Genomic DNA, 24,645 nt, shown 5'->3' with positions numbered 1-24,645 from the left:
AACTCATTTTTTGGTGCAGATTCACAGATTTTCATTATTCGTAAGATGGAGCATTTTATAGCATTTTTTAACATTTTCATTATTTTTCTTTACTTTGCTTCCTTGAATGTGTGTGTGTGCGTTTCGGTTCAGATCCCGATCAATTTGCAAATGTAAACTTTCTAAACATTTTCTATCAAAACAACAAATTCTATAGTTGTGTGGCCGTAGCTGAGGTTTATGTTCCTCTGGTGGTTTGTAGTTATAGTTGTAGTAAAACAGTTTTTCAACAGTTGACCACAACCCAGAGTGCACTGAACACTGACTGATCACTTCTTGTGTCAGCTTTTATATTAAGAGCTGCAACAATTAGCCAATGAATCAACAACTATTTTGACGATTAATTAACTTGTTTAGTCATTTTTAGCCTTTTCTATCTATTCAAATATGATGATTTCATTGGATGATTTGTATGCCCTGCCAGCTCTTTTATATATCGATGTTTTCGGGACATTTTGTGCCTGAACAGATTGTGACATTAGAGAGAAAGGAGGACGACGTGCAGCAGTCCTCGCTCAGACGTCATCTAGGATGTTGCGTTCATGTCGGGCTTTAACCAGCCTTGAACTGTATGGTCAGCTTTACAGCACTGACGTTGTCAGCGCAGCATCTTTGGAGAAGCTTTATTGAATTCTGGTGTGCTCATTTGTCGCTCCTCTTCTCGTCTTGCAGAACTGGTCATCCCTGCTACAGGAAACGTCTTCTATGCCATGACGTCATCCAGCGTTGACTTCCTGTTGAGAAGGAAAGGCGTGAGCACTCTTCTGGGCTCACAGCCGATCAGCACAGAGACCAGCGCCACTTTCCCTCGAATCAAAGCCAAGGGGAGGAGACTGGTCAGGACTCTGTTTTGACACCAGATTTTCCTCGGCCCGACGTTGTCCACGGTGATGGATTTTTCTCGCGGTCCTGACATGGAAGCAGGGCGAGCTCTCACAGACAGTAAATGTGGCCTTTTCTGTGCAAAACAAAAATCTACACATGCCTTTCTCCCACGCTCCTACAAAGCTTGCAAAGCACCGAGTCTCCCTTGTGTTTTTATCAGCGACTCCATAGCAGGTTTTGTCAAACATTTCAGACCTCCAGCTGCCTTGCTGCGCTCACCAGAGCCGTCTGCTGCTGAAGAACAATGTCAGTTTTCCTCTTTTCCAAACAGTATGCATTACTAATTTACACCAAGAGGAAGAGTGGTGGAGGCCTTTAACTGGCTGCTTTTTGGTGCTGGCTCTTGAGTCCCAGTCAGGTAGCATTTTTTTCATTCCAGCTCAACGAATAAGATCTGTTTTAATTGCTTACAGCCTCCAGGAAATCCCTTGTTGTTGTTTGCCTCAGTCGTGAGTGACGTTTCCAAATGTAAGCAGAAGATTTGATCGGTCAGAACCTCAGAGATGTAAGGATGAAGGATTTGGGACATGGAAGAAGTATCATGAAATCTATAATGAAATACACAGAGCCTGTCAAGTCTGGTTCGGGTAAACAGCACACATGAGGAAGACCAAAAAATACAGTGCAAGTGCGTCACTGTAGCAAAACACTGGAGACATATATATGTTTTGTATATATTTATATATTTTGTACGTCTGTATGATGTCAACATTGTGTTTACACTGGCGAGGAGCTCTAGGTCCATGTGTCTGAACTGTCCAGTGACTAATTCATCAAGGAAAAATGCTTCAAATACCTGCAGGAGTTCCAGTTTAAACAGGCCAGTGTGTGTGTGCACACTGCAAGAGCAGTTATTCCAGTTTTGACACACAAGCTTAAAGCTGCATTAATCACTATTTTTATATTAACAACTAATTAAATTCCTACTCATAAAGTGAAAGGGGCTCATTCTAGTGACTAACCTGAAAGGAAAAATCAGCACTGCAGCTCATTGGATCTTTTTGGCCTGTTTTTAATCTCATTTGTTTGGGTTTCAGGGCCCCGGAAATTGACTTCATGGTTCATTCTCACAGCTGTTCTCAACCGTGTTTCCAACTGCAGCTGTTTTCAGCAAAAAAAGATCAGATAAACCCACAGTATAGTACCGGCCCAGCAGACACAAAGTTGGTTACTAGCTGGTGAAAAAAGTCAAACGTCTAGCTGCATAAGAGTCAAATATTTTTCTAAGGAGTTGCTGCAGACCAAATGAAAGCAGAGTGAGATCAGATGGACAGAAATACAACTCCAGATAAATACCTCTTCTTCAGCTAGATGTGAAAGTAGGCAGCTGTTTGCTATCTTTAACATCTTTATAAGGTGGGAAAATGTCATGCAGCTTGTTTTGGAGTCCTTCTGACCCCTAGTGGCCAAAAATGGATTATTGCAGCTTTAACATCACCTCGGAGCACTTTCAAAGCTTGTGACTTTGCTTCAGTTTATCACTGTAGCCCCAAAACCACGAGGAGAACAGTAAGAAAAACAAAACAATACACCAACATTGTTCAGTTTAAGGTTTTCCAGGTATGAATTTTTTTAACAGAGCATAAGCTAAACTTCTTTTATGCAGATTTCTACGAATCAGCAACACACACACCTTCACTGCTGTTTACCTGCAGGACAACGCCTCAGCTCCAATGTCATGTTATGAATAAACATGTTCACTTCAGTGTAGGTTTACACAGCCTCTTTGAAAAAAAAAAATGCCTGGACTTTGACGAACTCTTGTGACCTCTGGTTGTATGTGTTCAGTGCTGGTGAGGCCTCCTGATTGGCTGAGGCAGAAGCACAGGGGGACCAGGGAGAGGATTCTTCAGACGACGTGTGCTCTCGTTATGCTATGTTACTGATTGTTTTAGTGCCTTTCTCCACCGGATGCCCATCTTTCCCATGTTTGCATTAGAATGTATCCAGTATACACAGAGCAGTCACCTCCAGTGCTGTGTCTCACATCAAAGCTATTTATGCACTACATACAGGATGTCCTATTTTTGTGGTAATAAATTTACTTTTATACGAATCCCATTGCTCTTGACTAATGTGCTGTAACATATTCCAAGTTCAGTGCAGATGGGTTTTTCCCCTGCTGCTCAGTATCCCATAAAAACAATTAAAGCTGTCTCTAAATGTCAAATAGTAAGTATGATAAGGTAAAAAAAAACAAAACAAGGTGAACAGTATTCAGTGACAAAAAAATACAGTTTTTAGTCTTTTTATTCAGATTCAAGACAGCCAGCATATTTATCTTCAAGCAAAATCAAGGTCAGAACAGATGTATGTATGTGTAAATGTGAACTATAAAATCTAAGGCGCATTATAAAAGAGTTCTGGATGCGTCAGAAAAGGCCATTTTAAATTCACGGACGCTCAAACCAAGCCGGTTAACAACAAACACTCCTGAAACACACAGTATTAAAGCATTCCCCACACCTGGATCAGTGTCTGTAGTTCAATACTTTCAGTGATTTGTGTGCGTGTGCTGAATGTTAACGTCGTGCAGTTAATCAGCTGCTGTTCATACATTTGAAATTCCACGAAAGCCATTTAGAATAGCGTTGATTTCAACGTGCGAAGCTCGCCGCGCTCCCTGAGAACAAACCCACAAACCGGCTAATGTTGATTTAAACAGAAAAGCTTCAAGTTAGTGAGGCAGCACTTGCACAGTTCCCAACATCGCCTCATCAGTTTCAGTTAAAACAGTACCCAGTGGTTTTAAAGACACTTGAACAAATGGTTTCATTTAAAGGAGCACTTTGAGGCTTTTGTGTTTTTCAAAACGCAAACCATATTTCCCATAAAACTCTCAGCTTCCTGTCAGATTGCACTACTTCTACTCCTCCAGCATCGTTTAGCGTGCATTTAGTTTGAAGACGAGCCTGTAGCAGCCCCTGACAGCAGCTGACAGTCATTCTGAACAAGTGAAAGAGTTTTTGTGTGTCAGAGGATGCAAAAACATATTTTCTCAATCAGCTTCTTCATTAACTATTTTCAGACAAAGTTGGATGAGTTTTGTTTTTTTTACAATTCCAGAAAGGATCATATTACTTTTAAATTCCTTACATGGGTTATTCCAATTTGATTTTATCACATTAAACAAAACATTCATGGTAACAAATAATGTTCAAACATTTAAAAACCCACCTGCCTGGTATTATCTCACCCTGATCAACCTGTGATGGCCCTCTCCTTAAGCCCAGCTGACCCACCTGGCTCTAGCTGGGTATCAACACTGGATCTTGCCTCCTCCACAAGCCTGACACTGCAGCGCTGCCGTCCGGTAAGCCTTCCACACCACGGGGTCCTGCAGACACACCGTGCCGCCGCCTCGCTTCTCCTCCGCCTTGTTCCGGTTTATGTCTCCCACACACACCCAGCCTCCTCTGGCCCCCGACCCAGTCGCCTCGGGGCTGACGGCCCACTTGGAGTGGTCCTTGCTGGTTTGGAAGGTGAACGCCTGCCCCGGATTGATGAGCGTGATGTCCAGGACCTTCCAGCCCTGCGAGCAGTCGGAGGGGAGGGTTCCCGGGGAGCGAATCCAGAACTGGACCAGGAGGTCTGACTGGAGGGTGGGGGCCACCCAGGAGTGGTACAGGTCTGGTGGGATAGAGAGGTATTTTATTGCCTGTAAACTGCCTGCATTGTGTTAAACAACGTGGTCTTAGTGAGGAGGGCGAATTATTATCACTAATAAGGACGTGTCATGCTCACATTGGCCTATTTATACCTGCAAAGAAACTCAAGGTGAAGCTGACTTCACTGAACTTTAAACTTTATTTCTCCAAAGTCGTACCATTGTCAAAAGAGGCTCCTTTAGCGAAGCTGATGAAGTCGGTGCCGTCCTTTGAGGTCAGAGTCACGCTGCGATTGGACACAGGTTTGATATGTGGAAGAATGTGACCAGGCAGATGTTTTTTCTCACAGACAGCAGCGAGCGCAGGCACCAGGGACGCCAAGGACTCGGGGACGTTGCAGTCGTACACATTAGGCTGATTGATCTGAAGCTGCTCTCCTGTGGTGCAAAACAAATTAGATTTAAGGCGAACGCTGCTAACGGCACTCCAGAATCACTCTATCTGTTAAGTACAGTAAGTGAATAGCACTGTCTTGGTGACATTGGTGCAGAGACACTGCAGCAACTGCAACTATACACAGAAACAGATGATAGAGGATAACTACACGTACAGTGTGAGGACCTTGATGTTTACTGCAATGAGAAAAATCTGTATTCTTTTATCAATATCTACTTCAGGTGCACATAAACATTCTTTCTGTATGATTCTTGGTGTTCAACAGCAGTCATAGAAAGAAGCCTAAAGATTGACAGCATGACTTTAATTCTCTTAATGTTATAGAGCATAGGTTCTAAAAGTGCGGCCCACAGGCCAGTGGTGGCCCCCAGAGAGAGTTTGTGCAGCCCCTGAACGTGACATGAAATTAATGTACTAGAAGTTGATCATCTGCAGTCCATTTCAATGCTTTTACTCTCAATAGCCTACATACACGCTGACATGTACAAGCTCAGGACCCTGAATAAGGCCCGCTTGATTCTCACTGACGAGTGTCACCCTTTGGTTGGTGAGTTTGTGCTGCTCCCGTCAGGCCGCAGGTTCATCCTGCCAAGATGCAGGACCAACAGACTTAAATACTCTTTTGTCCCTGCTGCCATAGGTCTTCTGAACAAGTGACTGACTAATGTACTGTCCCATCTATTATTTTCTCTGTGCAATATGTTGTTGCTTTTTTGTAATTGTTGCCTGTTTTTGTTACTGCTGGCTGTAGAGCAATTTGCCCCACGGGGACAATAAAGACTCCTTGAACCTTGAACCTTGAACCTTGAACACTGCTGAATTCTGTGCTGAAGGAGTTTCAAAATTTACACCATCATGAAGCCAGTCAGAAGTCCGTGACACGTTTTCTAAGTTTGGAAAGCAATCTGCCAAAAGATGCTACAGAAATGCTAATAAACGCTAACTGACACAAAGGAGAATACAATATGCACATATTTGACAAATAGTATTGATCAAATCCCAGTTTCCCTTCATTGATGAGCAAACTGATGCTGCAAGCTGCTCGAAAATGGAACGTGACATGTGATCTCCTTCTGCTGTTCGACAGAATTTCTGCTCTGTGTGTACATGTCACACTCTCAACATCCCAGCTGGAGAGGCAAGAATCTGATGGAGCACACGCATGCCGCAGTGTGAGGGCTGATATCTCTATGGTAACATACCTCAGTCTAATTACATTACCCCAGGCACTGCCATAGCAACTGTGCCACTGCTGGGTCTGCCAGGGAACTGCAGGCAGCGCGGTGACATGGTGATGACACCTGTTTACACTGATTACCTTGGATCAGGACTGTTGTTGTGTCAATACCTGACTGGATTATTAAGTACTGGGTGACGACAAGACAATAATGAGTGGAGAGATCCCTCTCAAGCTGACAAAGCCTTTACACTAACCACACAACTTGAGATTCAACATCACAAATAATAATTTTAGAGGCTACAAATGTTTAATATACTAAGCAAAAACTGACCCTTTTCACCAATACAGATGTAAGTTTGAAAAGGAATTCCTTCTTAATCAAAGCATATTTATTTATAATATAACAGCAGACAGAAGGCAGAGTATCAATCGTCATTAGCTTCCAGCTCTCATACTGTTGTTGTTATCTTATACAAGCATTAATTTGAATATCATTGCAGTGTTGGCCACATGGCAGGACTCCAGTCTTACCGATGGTCTGGAAGCGGTCGAGCGGGTAGGTAACGCAGATAAAGTTTTGTCCGTTGATGACGCCGCTGCTGGGGTAATAATACTGCCCTGCCTTTTGCACAGGGGGGAACTGAGGGGTGCTGTGCACCAACCAGAAGCCCTGATTTTTATCCAGCAGGACAACACCTGAGGAACAGAAATATTGAAATTGTCAGCAAAGGTTTTCCCTCCAGACAGTCAGAGTTGATATGCAAATCAAGCTCACTTACTTATTTAAAAAATAAACATACAAAGTGTGACATACAACTGCTCCATTAATTCACCACTTTTACATTTGTCCTGCTTTCTTTCTCAAACCTGCAATAACTGACTTCTTTGGCCTCTTGAGGGCAGCAGAGACTAGTCATGAACACATGAACTGTTGCTGAACTGTTCATTCACACATCCAGCAGTTACAGAGAAACAGTAATCTGGCTCTTTAGCTGCTAAATGTTCCACCATGTTCACCAGTTAGTCTCTATTTTTGACTGTCTGCCCTTCAGTGCTGAGCAGGTAGTGCACAGTGGGTTTTCAGAGCTTTTTCACTTAAAGCAGCTACCAGTGGCGGCTGAAAACGACGATCCGAGAGCAGTGAGAGTGAACCAAAGCAGTAAACATTTGGGCTGGACAAACAAACAACAAAAGCTCTGTAAAGCTGAAGAGAGCTGCAGATTCTGGTGATAAGTCTCTGCAGGTTCACCACAATGAACAACCCCTCTAACACTGTCACATCGCTCTTATTCAGTCATTTGATGCATTGTTCTTATAAAAATATCAATTATAGATGCTTTAAACATGCATATTCCTCTCGCAACATCGATCAACCAAATCAACCAAGTCTCTGAATTTTAGTAGTTTAATTTATTCATTTATATTTTTGCAACTCTTACAGCTCTCTTTTGAAGTGTGTGAATTGGATTAGCATTTGTTTTATATGTATTTCTCCCATTCTTCCATACAGGAAGCAATGTATGGACGTAGTGTATAATGAAGCTTGATTTAAGAAATGCTTTGTTTTATACAGCGTTGCGACTGTTTTGACACACTGTTGTCGGATGTATGATGCACTTTTTGAGTATAAAGTCAGATCTCTTGCAGCCTATCTGGGCTGCGCAGGTATTGGATCTGGACTGCTCACCTTTTGTGTGCCCCCCTCTGCTTCCGCTGTTGTCAACCCATCTGTCACCAAAGTCCAGCGGTGGCCTCTGGTCATTGTAAAGGATGTAGGCTACTTCTGTGTTCTGTGAAGAGGACAGGGTTTATTATTGAAACGAAAAACCGTTATACTTAGCATAGCATATCTTTCACACAGCTGTTCAGAGAAACAGACCGACTGCATATAAATGAACAAGTACATTTCAGTTCTCATTCTCAGTTTCTTATTCTGATCTAATAATGTCAAGAGGTTATAGCGGACACTTTGTTCAAAAGATGCTGCATATAGTAAGTCTGTCTATAAAATGAGAAGTAGTCGCAGGACTGCAGTGAAAAAGGAGAAGCTGGCAAAAATAAATAACATCTGCTTATGCCCAAAAAAACAAGTAGTTAGTACCGACAATGTGTTATATAGTTATAGTTTTGCTAATATTAATACTCCTGAAAGATTTAGAAAAACTATGAAAAAAGGTATCAAAGATTCAAATAAATAATCCAATATTAAAATTAAATTGTTTCAAAAGAAATTTGATATTAATACCAAAACCATATCCTTGTATAACACATAAACTGTCAATTATAGAATAAATGTGTATTTTTAGAGGCGGTCTGGTCATTGCTGTCAAACACACAGCGGGATAGATCTGTATTTCTTTAAGGATATCGTTTGCTTTTTTGAGAAATGTGAAATAGAAAGTGAAACCCTGGCTGCCATAAGAGAGAGGCAGACTTTGTCAACCCCAAGCACATTAATCCTGTGTCCGTATATTTAATAAATGCGTGAATAGTAACTCTGAATGACATGTAGAAGGACCCTGACTTTCACATGGGTGATTTTGTAGAAAATGAGCTCTCAGTAAAACAAAACTGACTCAGAATGTCTAAACTCAGTATTGGTTTCATTTTTGTTGCAGTCAAAAAGACGCCTGATAGAAGCAGACCTTTCCTTGTGAGTAGAGTTGTCCAACTGTCCTGCCCAGAGCTCCTGTGGTGTCGTTCACTTTCGCCTTCCCATTAGTCCACCCTTCACTCCCTTTTTCCAGCAGTAAATAGTTCTCGCCCTGCTGGGGAGATTTTCTGTCATGTTCTTTGGGCAGCTTGTACATATAGAACCTGAGAATGAGAGAGTCAGACATGTGAGGGACGAGGGAGAGGAAGACGTTTGTAAAGATGTAAATGCTTGATATTCAAATTTTCTGATTAGCCTTCTTGTGACACCTAATGGGATTAAAACAAATCATAAAATGTATTTTGCTGCTGTTTTGTTCAGGATTTTTATCAGTAAATTACCAATCAACTGCAGCTCCATTGTCATTGTAGCAGCTGATTGGTGAGGTGTCGCCCCCTAGTGGCGCACTGAAGCTCAGGAGAGATAGGAACAGAAGCATCTGAGAAAAAAAAAGACAGACTTAAATTAATCATCACAAATATATGTACATATTTTTACAATTACAATGGTATTGCTAATGGACAATAGTGAATTAAAGGATAGCACAATACGGTTATGCCCACATGTACATAAAAAGGGTGGCTGTAATTCTTTGTCTTGTTCATCCTGGCTACAAAGCCATTTTTATGCAATGGGATTTTGCTTCTTACATCAATTTAATGCAAATGATGGAGGTTCTGTGTAAAAATGCATTACATATTTCTGTTGAAGGTAATAGCTACACATCAGAGTCAGCTAAAACCTGAGGCCAGTATTAACTGAAGGAAGGAAGAACTACAGCAACCAGCAACGCTGTCGAATGTGCACATGGATTTGAGCACTGCCGCAAGATGCACGTGACTTCCTCATTTAAAACCTGCACAGGGAAGTGAGGCTTTTGTGCATATTACACTGCATAAGGGAAACGCTTACACTACTCTAAAAATACATATCCAACAAAATTTGAAGTTAGACCACCTTCAACAATAAAACTGCTCTGCCTTGCTTTAGTAGTTTTGCACTACTGTGACAACTTTTTCAGCATTAATGACAAATATTAAATTAAACTCAAACTCAACAGAGTAGTGAAATATTGAGTTAAGCCATCTGCTCCAATCCAGTGGCAGAAGAAGTACTCAGATTCTTTACCTAAGTAAAAGTACCAACACAACATTGCAGAAATCTCTGTAACTCTGTTTCAAGTTAAAGTCAGACATTATAGTTTACTTGCAGTTAAAGTACTCATTATATAGAATTACTTATTTCAGCATAATTCTGTATCATATGACTGGATTATGATTAATGATGCATTAATGAGTAAGCATCACTTGTAATGTTGTAGCTGCTAAAAGTGAAACTGTAAAAAGTATGCTTCCTTCTATAATGTAGTGAAGAAGAAGCAGAACTTAGCACAAAATGGAAATATTGAGGTTAAGGCAAAGGTCAAATTTGTACTTAACTACAGCACTTGTAAATGTACTTAGTTACATTTCCCCACTAGTCCAGTCTCAGCGGAGTAAATACAAACATAAACGCGCTACAACACTGTGTATTACGGTAAAATCTTGCTCAAGGCTAAATAAAAATGCTCTACAATGGAAGAAGTGCATAATATATATATAAAACTGAAGCAAACTTCACCAACCAAAGCTAAAACTGAACTTCAAGTGGCAACATGAATCACAGCCGACGCTGTTACGAGCTGCAGCGGCTGAGCTTGTTGCTAACTGTCATAGCCGCGAAGGGAAGGTAAAGTCAGTGAAATCACAGACGGACTTTAACTTCACCTCTGGTTCGCCGCGTTTCTCCCCATTTATGTCTTCAAGAGATTCTTATCTTGCTCCCGGCTTGAATATCAACTGTAGCTCCCAAATCTGAACAAGTTTCATCTTCGCCCACGTTCTTGTTTAGGTCCGGGACTACGGCAAGCGGGATGAGACAGCGACGTAAACAGCCGTACAAAGCTAGCTACCAGGCTTCTAACACGAAAAATTATCACAACAAACACAAGCTAAGTCGTTTTTAACTATAAGAATATAAACTGTACGAAACAACGACTAATGGAAAATATTGTTAGCTCAGTTTTAAACGATCCTTTTACTTCCTAGCTCCTGGCTTATCCTTCTCTAAAAGTCCTAGGTTTCAGTCACGTGATTTGTGGAGTCACGTGGTGTGAAAAGAGGAAAAAGAGGTTACATCTGAACCTTTAAATAGGTAAATGCATCGATTTAATTAATTTAAATTAAATTAAAAAATAAGTACAGATATATTGTTAAAGATATTGAATCTAAATTGATAAGATTTGGTCTATTGGGGCAGGATAGCTATCTTTGCTATAAATGACACACTGTCAGTGCTTTAATCTCTATACATAGTTGTGAATCTGAAGAGAGAGCAAGCCTCCAGAGTACAGTTAGGGTGCAGGATTATCTGAAGGCTTTTCTACTTTAATTTGAAGTCTGTTTTAGTAAAATATCACAACACTGGGAACTCTCAATCAGCCACTCTGAACGAAGGCCAAGGCCACACCTGACATACTGATGGAGCATACTGACCCAGCCCGAGTCTAAATGCATGTTTCACACATCCATCTGAAAAGTGGAACTTTAATCTGGGTAGCAGGCCTGTTCTTGTTGCTTCCTGTTTGACTTTCACAATTCTGGTGAGAAGTGTGGTTTCACTTTTGTTATGTGCTTCTCTTCTTCCTCTTCTTTTTGTTATAAATGTTGATCTGTCTTTATATCACCTGATGATTTGAAGCAGAGGTCGAGAACAGCAGGCCACGTGACGGAATAATGACTGACTCATCAAGACTCTGGACATATGTCATAACATTTGACCTCACATCAGAAATTTAATGAATTAATTGATCTCCCTTTTTTCATAATCCAACAAAAATGCATTATCCTCAGAGGCAATATTTTAATTAAGTTACAATATGTTTTCTCCTTTTGATGTCGATCTCAAGGGACAGTATTGGTCAAAGTGTTGCTATCACATATCACGTAGTTGGTGCTCTGTTTGAGGAAGTGACACAGCATTTACTCGTCACCTCTAACCTACCAGCCAGGACTTCCTCAAAAAGCTTTGCTCTGACCTGACTGGACTGAACCAGGTCACAGGTTTCCAGGAGACCCCTTCTGGCTAGTGACATAGCGTGGCCCTGGGTGCAGCACATGCAGCATTTTTGCAGGTATATGAGGCCTTCAGAAACACATAAGTGCATCAGGAGTTAATGATAAATACTACTATTCCTTGAACGTGTAAATCTCCTTTTTGCTCTGGGGTGATGTGACCTTCAATAAAAATGACTCAGTAATGTAAATCAAAATTCAGGAACTTTGAGATAACACCCATTTCCCTCCTTTCAGTCAGTGAAAAATTAACACCCTTATCTGTCTCATTTGTTCCCTAAATGGGACATCGCCACTTCATCTCTTTCTTTGCGAATGTTTTGATATGCAATGGGATGTTGTAAAAAGATTAGCTATCAGAAGTTTGTGGGAATGTGACCTAGCACAGTTTTAACATCTTCTTGTTAATGTCACTGCTAAAATGCATGTAATTACAGGCGACTGTGTTTAATATGCAAAAACAAACTGATGAAAATGAAATGAAAGAATGAAATCCTAGAGCGTCCAGATTAGAGCGAGTTTTGAATCTCTTTTTCTCCTGACAGCATTCAGTGGCAGATGGAATAAATGTGTAAATGCAAATGGCTCAGTCACACGTTTGGTTTATTTTCCAGCGGAGAATTATCTACATACAGTCAAGCACTGTGTGGCCTTGGGGCTATTTTCTCCTCACCACCATGTCTGGTGTGTTTCATGTCTACTGTACAAATAAGGAGAAACAACAGAGACCAGCAGACTGCCTCCTCTACGATAGGAATGGGAGCACTCATCGCAGAGTCTCAAGACAATCCAAAATTTGGTGAGATAAGAAATCATATCTACTGATCCTACTCATGAGGAAAGAAAAAAGTAACTAACTAGCAGTAAACTTCACAATCTCATCAGGAACGTCCCTCAAGTCACATTAAAAGCTCTGCTGCTCAAACATTAGCGTCTTTGCTACAATCCCAAGAGCTTTAACACTGACCATTTGACTATCAAGAGGGATAGCAGTTCCCTAAAAACCAAGCATCATCGTGGGCAACAACAACAAAAAAAAATCAGGCTAAAAGGCTTCAATACTGGATGGCTCCCACAGTTTTTTTCATTCTCCATCTCAGGTTTGCAGCATGCACGGTAGTTCAGTTCTCTGCTCATCCATGCGTCCCCCCTGGACCCTCAGGAGCAGGGAGAAGAAGTCCTCATCGTCCATGGGACCAGGAGCTCTGCTGCGCTGGTCCTCCAGCCTGCCCTGGGCCTGTGAGCGGAAGGTAAGTCAGAAAATGAGTGAAACTATGCGGAAAGTCAAATAATTTAGATGTTTTGGCCCTAGATGAGATGTGTTCTGCTTTAACTGCACACTTGTGTCACAAAAGAAGCATCTAAACACTCTAGCTTGCTTACTTGTGTCGTGAGAATCATATTATACAGATCCTCTTTGGGCACGGGAACCGGCGCGGGAACCGGCGCGGGCTTTTTCACAAAAGAGAGTTGCTTTATGCTGCCTCTGAAACTTCTGGCTTTTGCTTTTGGTGGTGGAGATCTTTCGAGCTGCGCCCTCTGGTCGTCCAGCCGGCGAGCTTGAGCGGTGGCGACCAGATCAAAAAACTCCTCTTTCTGCAGTGAAGTCATGGAGGAGAAGACGACTGTGGACAAACGAGACAAAGGAGCTTTGATGGTCAGACGGCAGGAGACTTTAAGTGGTCAGCGGTCATGGAAAGATGTGGAAACATTTAAGTCGCGCAAGTATCAAAACATTCTTGAGTCACGGAGGTATACGGGTAGTTTCGTGTTGTTCCAGCTGGATCAACATGAGTCAGCATCATTACGTGGAAACAAATGCATCAGCTTCATCACTTAAACGAGCCCCCAAAAGAGCTCCCACCTCTGTTGACGGGCCTGGTGGTGTTGGGCTCCGAGTGGCACCTCCTCCTCCTGACCCCACTCTCCAGCCTGAAGGAGCAGCGCTGGTCATTGAGCCGTCTCCCCTCCTGAAGGGTGCAGAGCAGCTCGTACAGGGCCTCCGGGAAGTCAGGAGTTAACCGGTGAGCCTGAGAACACGCGGGTAGGTGACAGAGAAGAGGAGGGAGGAAAAGTTTCTCAGTGACTGGCACAGACTGTTTGTTGGCACAGCAAAACAACTCACCCGACTCCTACGTACTCCCACATGCTCTGTAACAAAATGATACCTGCTGTTTTTCCACCACGAGTTTGTTTTTTCTTGTAGAGTACACGGTGGCTGGATTGTAAAGTCAGGAACATTACTAACAAAGACTATGTGAGTTATTACAGGGGGGGATATGATAAAGTAGAACAAACAGTCCACAAACCTTTTTTGGATCCACTTCTTGGCTTTTAGTCCCTTCAGGTTGTTGCTCAGAGGACTTTAACCTCCGTATGTCCACTTGAGGTTCATTTTGTTTAGCTTCTTCACCCTCTGTGTCTGCAGGTTTCTCAGGTTTTTCATTAATGCTCGTCACCTCATGTGTCTGCCCTTCACTCTCACTATCACCTCTGTTTTGTCCATCACTCATGTTCTCAGTTTCCTCTGGTTTATCATCTTCTTGTTTGTCCTCTTCATTCACAACAGCCTCTCCTGTCTGGCCGTCCTCCGCGTTGGCTTGCGATTTTTCCAGGCTCTGATCTTCTAAACACATTTTAGTCGCTATGTCGTCTTCATTCTTGTGCTCTCCTGCGTGTTCCTCTTCCTTTTTTAGAGCCGACTCTCCGCTGGGGCTCTGCGCGATGGCAACCGAACGGCTCGATGCCTCTCTTTCAGCGGCACCCTCGGTTTCGTCTCCCTCTTCGGTGATGAAGAGAGGTTCCAGCAGCCCCCCTTCAGCCATTTCAACTTTGATCTCTGTGTAGTCCATTAATCTCACTGTCAAAGCCCTGACAAGAAGATACACAGAAACAGGGGTCAGGTCAAAGATCTTAGGTCAAAGACTTTGAGGACCCCATTGTTAATATTTCAGAGAAAAAACACTCTGTAAACATGGCACATACACACTCTGAAGTTACTTAGAATTGGCATGAAAACTGCTATACAGCACCCGTGTCTTCCTTGCAATGATATGTACATGAAACCAGTTTGGCAGGTTCTGGTGTGCTGGCTACAGATGTTAAAGCTGAAAATTCCACTCTAAGTCATATTCCTGTCAGCTGTATGACAACAAAGGTGTGAGATGTCACTTTCTTGTTGCTGATTGGTGATTTCTCTTGTATTAATACCAAAAGTTTTACTGTAATTCTTGTTCACCAATATACTCTCTTGTTTTAGCCTAAAAGTTACCTTATTGTACCATACAGTAAATATAAATCCAGTAACTTTATTCTTACCTTTATGTTTTGAAATTTGTCTCATCAAAGCATCATCTCTTGAAGTCACCACAGACGGAGCACAGCATTTTTAGTTTGTCCCTCGTCTTGTCAATATTCTTGTGAGGTAAAAAAAAAAAAACCCTGCTACGAAAAGAGCTTCACATGCCGACGTGACAAGCCCTTTCTGTCTGCCTTGCTACCTTCTCTCTCGTCTCCTCTCTTCCTGTTCCTCTTACCACAGCCCACCCCTATTTATTTGGCCCACATCTGACAAGACATGAAATATTACCGTCAAAAAGCAGCAGAAAACCCTGCCGTGCATTTGGTTAGTCTAGGTACGGTCCCAAGCACAGCTTTTCATCATCTGAGATCAACTTAAAAGCTGTCAAAGCACCTCTAAGCAGCTGCTGCTTTAACTGCTGCTCATTTGATTATGACAGACCCAACTGCAACATGTTGAAACAGGCGCAGCTCTTCTGACACTGCTGTGGTTTTGGCACACATCCTGTTGACTTGCAGCTAAAACAAGAAGTGGAGTCAGACAAGTGAGAAAAGCTGTCTAGATGAGATTATAGAGTTAAACCAGATTAATTAAAAAAACAGCCTCTTTAATCTGAAAGTCTCCCTTGGTGCTTGTGGTCAGGTTTAGCACTATAGGATGTCAACAGAGCGCATAATCTCAATTTTATTTAGTTAGATCTTATTTCTTTGTTAGTTCCTGCCACGCACGCACACATACACATATGCACACGCAGACAACACACTTACACACACACTTCTGCTTTCTGAAAATGCAGAGGCTGCAGATGTTTTGTTGTTGTGGTTACATTTAACCCAGCGGTGTTAGCCCTCAGCTGCCACAGAAAAGCACTGTCTGCCATGTGTTGTAGTGCGTTTACATGGCTGTACCTTTTCCTGTCAATCGCTAGGGGACCCTGCTTTGTGCGATGCCTCCGATCAGGTTGTGCTGTGCGTCTGTGAGCACAGTTGGGCAGCAGTCGTCGCCACTGTGCGTCGCTGAAAATGTTGCAGCAGCAGCCTCTGACGGGCAATGGGCCCTCCAACGGCCGGGGACTCGGCATGAGTGGCCACCCCGGGATGCACCCGCTTAACTCGGTTCATCAACCTTCCCAGCATCGGTCCGACGGAGGAGGGGACTCGGGCCTCGAGGGCACAGAAAACGGACATGAAACCCGCAGAGATATCGGCGACATACTGCAGCAAATAATGACCATCACCGACCAAAGTTTGGACGAGGCACAAGCAAAGTTAGTGATAACTTCTATTTTTTTCAGTGTTATTGATGATGTAGCTGTTTTTTTTTTTTTTTGTTTTGCCGCTTCGTCGACTCGACTCGCAAAGTTTCCACAACTTCAATCTATTGTTTAGATTATTTAGCCAGTAGCTAATTAATAAGCTAAAGATAGCGGAAAACCGTTGCTTTTTTAATAAGCTGCTCATGTGCGTTACCCAATGCTTATTGTTTCTTGGCTGCCATATACAAACACGCATTTCTTTTAGCAGCAGTGGTCGAAAACGTAACGTTAGCCATTGTTAGCCCTGCTAGGCTACGTTTGCCAAGGCTAACTAGGTAAGGCTACAATAGGTAGTTAACAGGTAACGTTACCGCTAATGTAAACGTTTAAGCATTATATTTCTGCATATGTTAAGACTTAATTTCATCACGGACTAATGTAAATACGACTAAAGTAAACAGCTACCGGCTACTGCAGCTTACCAGTAAACAGTTGCCTCATTAGCTCTTAGCTAGTCAGAAGCTAACGCTTGCTAAATTAGCCATGGTAAAGGTAGTTGGCCAGCCACTTTTTTTGTGTATTTGTTTTGGTTTATTTGCTTGCCATCGCTTTACCTCTGCTTACAGGTAGCCTGTTATGCTAGCTACATATCATGTTATTTTCTTTTTGCACAGGAAACATGCGCTCAACTGTCACCGAATGAAACCTGCGTTGTTCAGCGTCCTGTGTGAGATCAAGGAAAAAACTGGTAACGCTTCTTATAAATATTGATAGGTGTTTTGTTGTGTGTGTTACGCCGTAATGCATTTAATTATCTACCCGCTTTGATGAGTTTTGACGTGCGTTGGGCTATTTGCTTTCTGCGGCCTTATTAGACTGTGTTGACACCGTGTCATCAGAAGCAAATACAATCAAAACAAGTGTAAACAAAGATAAATTGGATTAGATTGCGGTTGTCAGTAACTCAGTATATTTACTAGCAATGTCTAAAACAAACGCCTAGAAGGATTAACATAATTTGAAAGCTATAATGTAAAATGCTATTTGGCAAAAAAAAGAAATAAAATCAATAGATACAACAGCTGGACAAACAGACATACAATGCCTACTACTGCAATACAAACCATGTCACATGTTGCTGGTTGGTTTGATAACTGTACTATAGGAGTTGAGACTAGTTCCAATCCTTGCAACAGTTTTTGGTACAGAAAAGTAAGATGCTGATGATTAATGCTTCTTGATGTTTTTATTTATGCTATAAAAGCTAATTTGATTTGATTGATTGTTGTACAAAGCAAGCTGCTCTTTAAAGGCATACGTTTAAAAACAGATTCCCCCAGAGTCACTGTTAAAAGTTACAGTAACATTTGCTTTCAGGCCTGCACTCATCCCTGCAAAAGGATGTTTTGACATGGGTAATAAATAAATATTGAGCTAAGTTATTGCAAACTATAAACATTATATGAGAGTGATGCACAAAATGACTTGTCCATTTTCAAATGCAGTCAGTCAGTGTTTCTTTTGGCTGACCCCGTGAAATTGAAGGCCAAAGTTGAACAAAAATCAACTCTTACCCACGAGTTGTACCAAAACAGGAAATGTGTGCATGAATGTACAGGCCTCAGTTGAAATTAATGGGTGATGGCAGAAATATTTGCTGGACAGAAATGTAATGTGACTATGCCCTAACATATATGCAGTCTTCTTTTGACATTACACACTCAAAATTAATAGACAAGACATATGTCTTACTGACAGGCCTCTCAATGAGGAATGCCCAGGAGGATGAGCCTCAGGATCCTCAGCTGGTGCGATTGGACAACATGCTGCTGGCGGAGGGTGTGGCGGGGCCAGAGAAGGGCGGTGGGGCTGCTGCTGCTGTGTCTGCTGCCACCAGCTCGGGAGGGATGTCACCTGACAGCTCGCTCGAGCACTCCGACTACAAAAGCAAGTTGAGCCAGATTCGCAGTATCTACCACACTGAGCTGGAGAAGTATGAGCAGGTACCGTGTCGCAACAGGAGACGAGTGCTGACATTGCCCGTACACGCTTTCCTGTATTAAAGCTGTTCGCCAGAAGCGTAATCCATTGGCATGTTAGGTCTAGAGTTCAGTCACATAACTTCTCTCTGCTGGGGAATACGTTTCTGTCCTTATGTTGCTGATCAAAACATGGCAGGTATGAGCTCCATGTCTTTGTATAAGAAGCGGCATCTTAAGATTATTAGAGCAGCACATATTCAGACCTACACTGAAGTGCATTTGTGTGCAGTTATTCAAAAGACGATCGGATGTGTTTTAAAATACAGCACTGTAGTGACGCTCATCAGCAACATACAGTACATTTTCCCTGCAACATGTATTAAAACCTTCAAATTGTTTAAGTGGCCTGTTCAACTTGCTGTACAGGTAATACGTAAAGCAAATCTCTACAATATAGTTGTATGAGCTAAACTTCTTTATGGATCATTCAGATGATCCCAGTTACCAGTTATGCGATGCCCTTTATTATTTTGCTTACACATGATCATACATGATTATTAACAAACACAGTGATATTAATCTACCAGTTTCAGAATGTTTTATTGTCACATGAAACTGTCTTTACAAAAACTTTGTAAAATTCAGAATTGGCTTTGATAATTCATAACAAACCGACATGAAACAATACACCCACCTTCATTGTTTTTGCACCGTTCTGTCCTTCACTGTCCGTCGTCTTATGCGTCTGCTACCCAGGCATGCACTGAGTTCACAACCCATGTGATGAACCTGCTGAGGGAGCAGTCACGCACACGGCCCGTCACTCCGCGGGAGATTGAGCGCATGGTGGCCATCATCCACCGCAAGTTCAGTTCGATCCAGACGCAGCTGAAGCAGAGCACTTGTGAGGCAGTCATGATCCTGAGGTCCCGCTTCCTTGATGCCAGGTAGGCATCTGTGGTTGTTCATCTATTTTTTGAGTACCAAGTACTCACCCTGCAGGTAAAAGGTTGCACTTTTCCTGTTTTTAGAGGACAGTAGCAGTAGTCGACTTGGATGCTTAGCATTTATTCTGGTTTCAAATGGTGAATGAGTTAAACTGATATATTTCCCAATTTGACATGTTTTGTTTCAGCCAAAAATTGAGAGTGAAAGTAATTTCTCTGTGCTGATAGCCATAATATGCAGCTTTAGAATTCATGTTCAGGCTTTTCATGTCACGTTGCACCATTTTATAAACAATTCTAGGTATAATTTGTATTATTTTTTGAGGAACGTATCCCACTGACAGCATATTCTACTAACGTAGTAGCCACAAGTTAGACTTGTGTGTGTGATTGTGGAGAAAGGATATGGGCCAAAGATAGTAACTGTGACAAAAATGTAATTTATAACCATAAATGAGATATTTGTCTTTTCCCTTTTGTGTCTCATCAGGCGCAAAAGGCGCAACTTCAGCAAACAGGCCACAGAGGTCTTGAATGAGTATTTCTACTCCCACCTGTCCAACCCCTACCCCAGTGAAGAAGCCAAAGAGGAACTCGCCAAACAGTGTGGAATCACCGTCTCTCAGGTAAACCTCTGACTGTACCAATGGGAACAAGCTGCACTGAGGGGTTTTTTGTTGTTCCGACAACATCTAAGAAGGACGTTCAGAGTTTTTAAAGCTGTGTGTAAATAAGTTTTAGCTTCAGTGAACAAATAGAGCAGCAGGTTATCGTGCTTAAGCTTACAGCATTTATAATCTGTCATCAACATGATGCTTTCATGTGTTTGAATTTGCTGCTCGTGATTGATAATTTACTCTCTAATACACGTTTTCCTTGTTTGTTCTGTTTTTTCTGCCAGGTCTCCAACTGGTTTGGCAACAAGAGAATCCGCTACAAGAAAAATATTGGCAAGTTCCAAGAGGAGGCCAACCTTTATGCCATGAAGACAGCTTTGGGGGCCAGACAGGGCGACGATTCCCCGCACACACCCAATTCCACAGGTACTGAAAGATTATAAAACCCTGAGCACGCAACCAGTCATCTTGAGACAATGAAATGGTCTTTTGTCCCTGTCCCAGAACTTGTCATATGTCTGAGGTGTGAACCTGAACGCAATGTATAACCTGAGGCTAAGGAAACTGAACAAAGTAAATTAAGACAATTTGCAGTAACAACAGTAATACCAACTTTGGTGTGGTTTTGAACTGCCTGCGCTGTGGCTGCTAGCCACGCTGTTCCTGCCACAGCCTAGTTTGCTACTGACTTAGAGTATGAATCCAGCTCAGGTCGCACATACAGGCTTGACATAATGTGGAGTATTTCTCTCACTTTTCTTGCACATTGTAGTTCTTTGTTCCTTTTGAAAGACATCCTGACTTTTCACGTTTAAAGGCAATATAGTACCCTAAACAGAATTCTATCATGCCATTAATAGCGTGTTTATATTCCACTCTAAGCTGCGACAACAACCGCCACCACATTTTAAAAGTACCATATGTAAAACAGGTTTATTACTAGTAAACGCTGAGGTTTCTCTCCTGTTTTTGTCTTTATTTAGGGTCTGGGTCCTTCTCTCTGTCCGGCTCAGCTGATCTGTTCCTCGGGGTTCCACCTGTGAACGGCGAGCAGTCTGCTTACCAAATGGGCGTGCAGGTACTTTATACCACTTACGACATAGTTACACACATATTTAAATGATAAGGCTGGTGAAATTGTCTGCAAATCCCATGAAAACCTAGAAACCAACAATGAATTGATCTAATTCCAAGTGTTATCTTATTGTACTGTGTCACAGAGCCCTGTTGTTGTTGTTGTTAGATTTACATTGCATATTCAGAGCTTCTGATATTGTTGAGAAATTTTGTAGACCAAAAATGAGCGATGAGTGATGGACCAGAGCATATGAATTACAGTGGCTGAGTGACAGCTGACACAGACTGGGCCTATCGCTGGGTAATTTTTTTTTTTTTTGAGTCTGACTTGGTCCAGAAGATTCGATGAAGGATTCAATAATTCCATCTTCAGCACAAACAGAAGACGAGTGGAGAATTTTATTCCACTTGTTTTCAGTGAAATTTCAAAGGAAATGTTTCTCCCATGAGGATTTAATCTCCCCTAGGGAGTCTATCCAGATGGACTGAAATAATTCATGTAGTCGAGGTATTATCCTTTTAGGGAGGCGGGTGGTTTCAGAAATTAACCGGAAGACGTATCAGGGTTCAGTTCAGCTGCAGGCCTGGACGTAGCGAGCAAGTGGTCCTCTTGGACTGAATGTTTTTCCACCAACTGTTGAAAAGATGTAAAACTGCCATCAACATAAAGTGTCCTATGCTTAGACCAGAGAGCGACTCCACTGGCTGATGGAGGGAATGAATGATTGGCAGGGAGTGGTACTGACATAGGAAGGCACAAAACTGCTTCCAGATTTTCAGAGAGGACTTGACTGTAGACTGTAATGCACTTTTTACCCCTGTTTGAGTAACGTTTCCTCAAAACTACAATACTCTGCTGTTCCTTAGAGAGATGGACTAATGCGCTGTTGGTTTTGGTCTTCATGGAATTTGTTGACAATAAGAAAATACAGACTTAAGTCCAGCTTTATCCTTAAAGGAATGCCAGTTTTTAATGTTATCAGCGTTTCAGTTTTTCTTTATCTACAACACTTATGGTGCATATTTTACATTACTACTAACTAGGGCTGACGATTATTTTCATTATCGGTTAACTGTTTGGTCTTTAAAACATCAAACAACTATGAAAAATACTTGGCACAATTTTCTTGAGCTCGTCACCCGATGTCTCGTTTGTCCAGCCAGCAGTCGAGAACCTAAATATTTTCAGTTTGCTATCATCTAAGTGAAGACAACCAAATTTGGTTTTTCAGCTTTCCACACGTGAACTGTGACGGCAGCTGCCTGGAACACGTGAAATCAATTGAAAGCTTGTTGGGATTGTGTGGAATAGCTGGCAGGAATGTCAGGTGTAAACTTTGTTGGACGCGGGCTTAAATCCACAGGTGTCGTGTTGCACAAAGACGACGCAGACATAAGTCACGTGTTTGACACCTCTTGTGTTTGTTTCTCCCTTTCCACGTCTCAGGCTAACGGGAACTGGCATGGTCGAAACTCTCCCCCGTCCCGCGCCTCTCCCCACAGCGACCACTCGGAAAACTCTGACTGATCCCTGCCCACCGGCACAGAACGACAGCGACGGAAAGTTCGATGGTGGAAAAAAGACAGAAAGAATGATTTCACACTTCCCACTTGGCTGCAGTTGTTTTTGTATGTTGTTTGTTTGGTTTGACTATTTTAAATGTACACTGTTTGTTTTTTTCTTTTCTTACTGCTCAGCGATGGTCATTATTATGTTTGTGTGATTAGCTGAGAGCACGGATGGCAGAGTGAAAGTGTGTGTGTTTGTGTGTGTGTTGTGTGCATGCAGATGTGGTTTTATTATCGGGGCTGGAGGGTTTGTTTTCCACGACTTTTAACATGTTACTGAGGTGTGTGTTTGTGGCTGGGAGTGGGAGGGGGGAGGCTGCATTATTATTGTTTTTAGCACACTATATCATTATTATTATTAATATTATTGCTGTTTTATTATTAGTGCTACAACTATTTTCATTTTAACAGCTCAGAAAGAGAGAATGCATTTAGTGAATGAGAGGGCAATAGAGAAAAATCCAAAGATTTTGTGTGTTTGTTTCTCTGTTTTGTTTGTCTGTTTTTTTTTTTTTCTACCGGGCTTATGTGTCCCTGTAAAATGAATGAAGTGCGACTGAGTCCACATTAGTGGTTTGAATGAGTATATCAACAGTGCTGTCTTTTTTCTGTACAGTGAAACACCTGTATTCTCTCTACCTCTTTTACAATAAAGACTCTCTGTATTCACTACCAGATGGTGATCGGTCCAGATTTATGTGAAGTCCAGACGTCAGAATGAAAGAAGCAGCAGGCATATGGAGGGCGGTATTAAAGGGTTGCTTCACTCAAATTTCAAACCTCAAACCTGACAAAACCAAAAAATGTGAAATTCAAATACATAATTACAACTTAAATAAAATGACTACAAACCACTGAGGAGCCCACCAAGAGGCACCAAGTTAATCCAGATGTTATTTATGGAAACAGGTGTTGCTGTTGAATTTCAGCTTTATTCTAACACCTATAAGCTTGTAGAGAGAAGTCCACATGAGGACAATTTTCTAGACTTCAGAGGTCTTTCTTACTGTAGATGTCACTCTTAATCAGGATATTAAAACAAAACTTTATGTTGCTGCGTAAGAAGACAAGTAATTCGTTTATTTGTATTTTTTGCAAATTTTCTTATGCAGTGGAGCTGGAGACTTTTTCATGCAGGAAAAGAGGTTTCTGCTATAACTAAGATTAACTACCTGACTAAAAGGATGAGGCGGGGTGTTATTGTAACTGCTGTAGGATTATAGTATAATCACGCGCCCCACCTACAATGCAAGGCTGTTGATTAACCTGTATCAGGTGAGGACCCCTGAGGGCTCGCGGGCTCCACTTTGGTAACCACTTGTTGAAATGTTAAAAGGCAAAGCAGTCACGGGTGCGTCCTCGCCGTCACTCAGCTTTCCCACGGTCGCCTGGCAGCATCAAAGGGTTTCCACAAGCAAATGTGGAACAACTGTGGTGCCAAACGGCGCGTCAGCACGAGACAGCTCCCCAAATGGCACGCGTGCTCTACTGTGACACGGAGGTGTGAATGCAAAACGTAAACCCATTGTTACACCATCACCCTGAGGACTGACTAACAAATGCAAAGGCGTCAAGTGTGAATGGCCGGTGTGAGGTGTCTGCGTGAGGTGTCGGCACTCGCCGTAAGTGAGCGCACGGTGGATAGAAGGGAACAAGGAGGGAGAAAGGAAAAAAAAAGTTTTATCAGGAAAATCAACACTTGAGTGATGTTGGTAAGCCACGTCTAATGAACGATTATGATACAATAATACGCGGGCTATAATTTCTCGGTTTGGCACCAGAAGTTTAACCACAGATGGATGATGTCGCAGGTTTTTGTACATTAATAAACCAGCGGAACAAACGGACAGACGTGCCAACTTACCACTGACTCGCACCTCAGCTGGTGCTCACAAATGGCTTCTGCGCCCTCAGTGGTGCAGCTGCACATCCAAGTCTGTCCATTGTCCAGTCCTATTATACA

General features: G+C 42.1%; 4 protein-coding genes across 7 annotated transcripts in view; 2 read left to right on the top strand and 2 right to left on the bottom strand.

The window, feature by feature from the left end:
• rgl2 (ral guanine nucleotide dissociation stimulator-like 2) overlaps positions 1 to 3,527 on the top strand; it is a 31,238-nt gene extending 27,711 nt beyond the window's left edge. For 2 of the 4 annotated variants that reach the window (XM_041941600.1, XM_041941601.1), the window contains one exon: positions 712 to 3,527. In XM_041941600.1, coding sequence (XP_041797534.1) covers positions 712 to 893 — 182 coding nt within the window. In that variant the 3' untranslated portion in view covers positions 894 to 3,527. The remainder of the gene's footprint in view (positions 1 to 711) is intronic. The other 2 variants (XM_041941602.1, XM_041941603.1) reach the window with 1 other exon arrangement.
• On the bottom strand, positions 3,157 to 10,855 carry dnase2 (deoxyribonuclease II, lysosomal). Its single transcript, XM_041941604.1, has 7 exons — positions 10,588 to 10,855; positions 9,163 to 9,260; positions 8,814 to 8,985; positions 7,856 to 7,958; positions 6,700 to 6,864; positions 4,751 to 4,969; positions 3,157 to 4,554 (listed from the first exon to the last, which is right to left on the bottom strand). The coding sequence occupies exons 2-7, from the start codon at positions 9,258 to 9,260 to the stop codon at positions 4,184 to 4,186; spliced, it is 1,128 nt and encodes a 375-aa protein (XP_041797538.1). The 5' UTR covers positions 10,588 to 10,855; the 3' UTR covers positions 3,157 to 4,183.
• A 1,665-nt stretch (positions 10,856 to 12,520) lies between these two features.
• Positions 12,521 to 15,654, bottom strand: LOC121609994 (G-protein-signaling modulator 1). The gene is made up of 5 exons (XM_041941862.1): positions 15,253 to 15,654; positions 14,244 to 14,805; positions 13,799 to 13,964; positions 13,318 to 13,559; positions 12,521 to 13,171 (listed from the first exon to the last, which is right to left on the bottom strand). Exons 2-5 carry the CDS (start codon positions 14,784 to 14,786, stop codon positions 13,031 to 13,033), a joined length of 1,092 nt encoding a protein of 363 aa, XP_041797796.1. The 5' UTR covers positions 14,787 to 14,805; positions 15,253 to 15,654; the 3' UTR covers positions 12,521 to 13,030.
• Positions 15,655 to 16,109: 455 nt separating this feature from the next.
• Positions 16,110 to 23,357, top strand: pbx2 (pre-B-cell leukemia homeobox 2). The gene is made up of 8 exons (XM_041941861.1): positions 16,110 to 16,502; positions 17,165 to 17,238; positions 18,249 to 18,493; positions 19,229 to 19,419; positions 19,910 to 20,045; positions 20,321 to 20,462; positions 21,020 to 21,114; positions 22,561 to 23,357. Exons 1-8 carry the CDS (start codon positions 16,258 to 16,260, stop codon positions 22,639 to 22,641), a joined length of 1,209 nt encoding a protein of 402 aa, XP_041797795.1. The 5' UTR covers positions 16,110 to 16,257; the 3' UTR covers positions 22,642 to 23,357.
• The last annotated feature ends 1,288 nt before the right edge of the window (positions 23,358 to 24,645 follow it).

The sequence above is a fragment of the Chelmon rostratus genome, chromosome 8 (genome assembly GCF_017976325.1).
Source record: "Chelmon rostratus isolate fCheRos1 chromosome 8, fCheRos1.pri, whole genome shotgun sequence".
Lineage (NCBI taxonomy): Eukaryota > Metazoa > Chordata > Actinopteri > Chaetodontiformes > Chaetodontidae > Chelmon > Chelmon rostratus.
Note: the sequence above shows the minus strand (reverse complement) of the source record. Positions and strands in the feature narration are given on the sequence as shown.

Bases quoted from the DNA above. Each gene is read 5' to 3' on its own strand.
- dnase2 (XM_041941604.1), bottom strand. From the start codon at position 9,260: ATGCTTCTGTTCCTATCTCTCCTGAGCTTCAGTGCGCCACTAGGGGGC. The intron at 6,865-7,855 runs GTGAGCAGTCCA...TCTGTTCCTCAG, and splicing joins CAGAGGGGGGCACACAAAAG to GTGTTGTCCTGCTGGATAAA. The intron at 4,555-4,750 runs GTACGACTTTGG...CTATCCCACCAG, and splicing joins AGGAGCCTCTTTTGACAATG to ACCTGTACCACTCCTGGGTG.
- LOC121609994 (XM_041941862.1), bottom strand. From the start codon at position 14,786: ATGGACTACACAGAGATCAAAGTTGAAATGGCTGAAGGGGGGCTGCTG. The intron at 13,965-14,243 runs GTTTGTGGACTG...GCGTGTTCTCAG, and splicing joins AAGAAGTGGATCCAAAAAAG to GCTCACCGGTTAACTCCTGA. The intron at 13,560-13,798 runs GTGGGAGCTCTT...GTTTGTCCACAG, and splicing joins CACCAGGCCCGTCAACAGAG to TCGTCTTCTCCTCCATGACT.
- pbx2 (XM_041941861.1), top strand. From the start codon at position 16,258: ATGTTGCAGCAGCAGCCTCTGACGGGCAATGGGCCCTCCAACGGCCGG. The intron at 16,503-17,164 runs GTTAGTGATAAC...CTTTTTGCACAG, and splicing joins TTGGACGAGGCACAAGCAAA to GAAACATGCGCTCAACTGTC. The intron at 17,239-18,248 runs GTAACGCTTCTT...TCTTACTGACAG, and splicing joins TGAGATCAAGGAAAAAACTG to GCCTCTCAATGAGGAATGCC.